Consider the following 4,518-nt stretch of genomic DNA (forward strand, 5'->3'; position numbering starts at 1 on the left):
ATGGTTAACACCCGGGCAGGCATGAAAAAAAAATACCGTCATGTACCATGAAACCGGTATAATTTTGAAAAATACCATGATATAAATTTTTGGTCATACCGCCCAGCACTACCACTGACTGATACATTTTTGAAAACATCCTAAGAATGTACAACACAAGCAATGAAGTGTATCCACTAGAGGGAGCAGAAGCTTAACCTGTCTGAAAAAACCCAAATGAACACAATCCCTCTTCCACATTGTCTATCAGTCAAGCAGAATCATAAAAAAGTGCAAGTTTTGTGGATGTAAACAAACAGAACTGCACTGCATCAAGAAACACCGGCCAATAAACAAGCACAACTGATCTCAAGCTTACCGTGATATTCTCCAAGTCGAGATGCTTATTATGGACCGTTTCGCAGAGTTTGCGAATCTTTTCTTTTACTTTGTTCATCTCTTTTGTCGTTAGCTGATCAGCAATGGATTTGTCCTGTTCTAATTCCAGTAAACGAATCATTAGATCCAGACTGGCCCGATCCAGGTCCATGTTCAAGCGGTCTCGGCTGAGGATGTACATCAGAGAGGCCGTACATAGAGCTAGATTCTGAGGAAGGGGCAAGGACAGGAAAGTAGAATTGATTAGACATGAGTCTTCAGGCAGTGAAGGTTTTAGAAGACTCAAAACGTATTTTGACTTACTGGATGTTGAGGTGCATCACCGAGAGTTTTAAAGACCTGAGCCACTTTGCCACGAGCCCTCAGGTGCATCCTGAAACTGGGCATGGCGCACCGTGTGGCCAAACTAATAACACTGCACACAAATGCAACAGGATTATAATAAGCAAACACTTTCGCAAATACAAACATTAGGTCATAGTAGGGCTGCACGATTACGACAAAAATCATAATTGTCGATTATTCCCTTGAAATTGTAATTGCGATTATCAATTACAATTATCACAATTTACATTGAATGATGTTTATACCATACGTTTGAAGCAACTGCATGCAATATATTTATATGAAAATAAACAAGTTGAAAACACTCAAACTGAAAAATATTTATTGCTTTTTTTAATAGTATTAAACCTCAAAGGTCAACTATGCAATGGATTTGGTTTCTTCTTAAAATAATAAAAAAAGTTAAAATATGCATGGTATTCTAATGTTATAAAAATTATAACACTACAATTATAAAACTAAAATTAAAACAATAGAAAAACCCTTAAAATAACCTGTAGAAAGAAAAAAAAACACCTTAAGCACTCAGAATAACATGAGTGGACTTTGAACGATTAATTGCCGCTTTGAACAATTACGTAATTGTGGCATCCGTAATTGTAATCGCGATTACAAATTCTATTAATTGTGCAGCCCAGGGTCATAGCTTAAATATTGAAGAATGGTCAGAATATAGACTGATGGAATGTTTTCTGCACCTAAGGCAGCGTGTGTTAAGTGGTTGACCAGTCTTCAGACCAGTGGCAAGATACTCAAAGTCATCTGTGAATTCCTGATTCTCGCCAAACTCCACCACATCATTGAAGTGCTTCACGTGCTGGACAACGGTGTACAACTGTTGAGAAAGAGAAAGCTATTGCTTAATCTCATGACAGAAATATTCTTTGATGAAAGTTTTGGCATTCTTAGAGTATATGGGTATATAAATACAAAATACCACTCATTGACTACATTTGATATACACATGTAGACTTAGTAATTGACACTCACTCACTTTCAGTATATAAATATTCACAATTTGGATATGTTTCATACTGCTAAACACACAGCACTGTTTCTGGATTGACAACCAATTTTAATGCAGGATGGAATTTGAAACTGTGATGACTGACAGTGATAATCATCACAAACAGGCAGGATCAAAAAGAAATATCTATATGTCAAAAGTCTTGGAGTGTAAATGGAAACTAAAGGCACTTTCGCACCGCGGGAACCTTTTCATAGTACTAGAACTAATTGTGGAACTACCCACTTTTTGGCGTTTTCGCACCGCCGGAACTGGGTGCGATTTTAGTACCGGACTGCCTTTTTCGAGAACCAAATTAGCTCCTACTCCGGAGCAGGTATACGTCGACATTCCATGTCCATTATTATGAAACCCGCGAGACACAACAAAAACACAGCTACGATCACAGCATCCTCCATCCTCCTAAAGCGGTGCGAAAGGCCCTTAACAGACCTGTCACTTATTCTATTACATGTAACATTTCTTTCTTATAAATATTTGAAAACTACATTATGTTAAAGTATTATTTACTTCTTATTACTTTAGTATTATTATTAATAATACTTATTAATACTCTACTTAATAACTCATTTAATTTAATAGATAAAATCTATTTTTTCCAACAGTTTTAGTAATGATACCGAAATTGGTACTGAGAATTGTACAATTTTACTGGTATCGGTACAGACTACAACAATAGCTACTCTAATTACTGTCATATTAAAAATAATAATTATTTAAAAATCAGCTGTCTTGAGCAGATTAAGTTTCGTTCCACATGGTGCACACAAAGAAATGTACACTAGGCCAGCAAAGTATTGCATGTTATGCTTCATTATTCATTATTTACTGATAATGTAGGCATACAAGCTAATATAAAGACCAAGAAACAGAGTTATAAAAAATATATTAGTGGTAAAGAAACAATCCAAACAGCTTACAGCTTGTAGCTTAGATGAAAACCGATTCAGAGGGCAGAGTAAGAGGTGAAGGTTGTACGTAGGTGGGCCTGAACAACTGTTTAACACCCACAATCAGAATTACTCCACAGAACATCAGTGACTTCTGGACCCTATCAATGGGTCTTTTTTTGCATTACTATAACAATCCTAATGATTATCCCAGGGTTTTCAATATGCTGCCACTGAGACTTTCAAATTCAAAATTCTTTGAAAAACAGCTGCACTACTTTGTATGCATATTAAGATTGAGCTTTATGCCTTTATCATTGGTTCCATGCCACTGACTTTCAAATTTAATTGGCTCCTGCTCGGGCCTTCAGTATAAAGTTGCCAAATATTCAAATGTCTAGTGCATTACAAATCTCTTAAGTCAGCAGTCTCTTTACTCAATTATTATATTTCAGAATTGAGAAAAAACATGTAAATCAACCCTTTTTATTACCAAGAGATAATGATAACTAAATGTCACTTGTTGAATTAAAGGAAGCAGCATGCAGTAAGGTTCTACATTGCGTCAAATCAGACAGGGTTGTCAAGTGTTTGCACTCACCTCCTTGTGTTCTTTCCTACATTTAAGTGCAGTGACCATGTCCTGGTAAGGTTCTGTGGGGATAGTGACGGACTTGATGACTTTGGGAGGAGGAGCTGGAGCTTTGAACACTCCATCGTCCTTGTGTGTGTTCGACTCTTTACTGCCTCCCGATGAAGCGGCCTGTGAGAGAACGACGACTCTGAATTAAACCATAACATGTCTGGAAGCACTGCAGGGCTGATTCACATACACCCTGAGCTGCCAACAACTGAGCCACTGCTGGTTATGCAACATGATGACTAAAGACAGTGCTACAGAACATTATAGATTCTTCATGCAGCAACCACTAAAAGGCCAAATCCACAACGAGCAGCAACGCTGCTAAATAAAACACTCCTAAGATGACAAAGCACCACATACTTGAATGAATAATGATTTTTTTTTTCAAAACTGTACTATCTGTGGACTTGTTTATAGGAACAGTAGAAACAGAGGCGCTGCGCTAATGAGAATGCATACAAACAGTTCAAGTGAAGTGTAAGCACATCTGTCAGTGCGCATAATATCACAGTGGGCTTCACTGGTGGTAACAGATGCAGGCTGGCTAAGTTGTATGGGATTGATTGTGTTTGGATGGCACATGTAGAGAGCGAGGGAGAGGTTGCTAGTTGAAAGAGAAGTGCATAATGGGACTGTGTTTGCACAAAACATGCAAATCAAAATACACTATTTACTTTAATACACATTCCTGGTTTAATCGTGAATGATTTATCAGGGTCAGCTATTCCAAAGAAGAAAAAAAAAAGCTTTTTTTTTTCAGAATCTTTCATTAAAATGTAATAACTTGCTTCACATCTGAAAATACTACACCTAGGCTGCCCAGTTTACTAGGGGTGGGAATCAGCAGAGGCCTCACGATACGATATTATCACGATACTTGTGTCACGATACAATATTATTGCGATTTTAAATATATTGCGATATTCTGCGATATATTGCAATTTATTACCTTTTTCCAACTTCAAATTATGTCCCCAAAGGAAAACTTTGACAAAATCTGTTTTAACTAAAAATAAATATTTCTCAGTTTGTTTATCTCACTTCAGTTTTATTGTTGCAGTGCAAAATGGGATTGTCAAGCAGACAAACTGACCAGCACTTGGAAAACGTTGTATGAACCTGGCAAACTCAACTATTTGTATTACAGTCTAATCTAGTCCACCTTAATTAAATGTAAACAGGTATGCACTGCTGTGCTACTACAGGTATTTTGAACAATGCAACTTGAAATTGTA

General features: G+C 37.0%; 1 protein-coding gene across 1 annotated transcript in view; it reads right to left on the minus strand.

The window, feature by feature from the left end:
• Positions 1 to 4,518, minus strand: part of LOC107745560 (wings apart-like protein homolog) — an 87,025-nt gene that overhangs the window by 28,557 nt on the left and 53,950 nt on the right. The window contains exons 7-10 of the mRNA XM_016559454.1: positions 3,242 to 3,403; positions 1,422 to 1,558; positions 682 to 793; positions 359 to 586 (exon numbers count right to left, since the gene is read on the minus strand). Of these exons, the coding sequence (XP_016414940.1) occupies positions 359 to 586; positions 682 to 793; positions 1,422 to 1,558; positions 3,242 to 3,403 (639 nt within the window). The remainder of the gene's footprint in view (positions 1 to 358; positions 587 to 681; positions 794 to 1,421; positions 1,559 to 3,241; positions 3,404 to 4,518) is intronic.

The sequence above is a fragment of the Sinocyclocheilus rhinocerous genome, unplaced genomic scaffold (genome assembly GCF_001515625.1).
Source record: "Sinocyclocheilus rhinocerous isolate Xijiao unplaced genomic scaffold, SAMN03320098_v1.1 scaffold672, whole genome shotgun sequence".
NCBI classification, from domain to species: Eukaryota; Metazoa; Chordata; class Actinopteri; order Cypriniformes; family Cyprinidae; genus Sinocyclocheilus; species Sinocyclocheilus rhinocerous.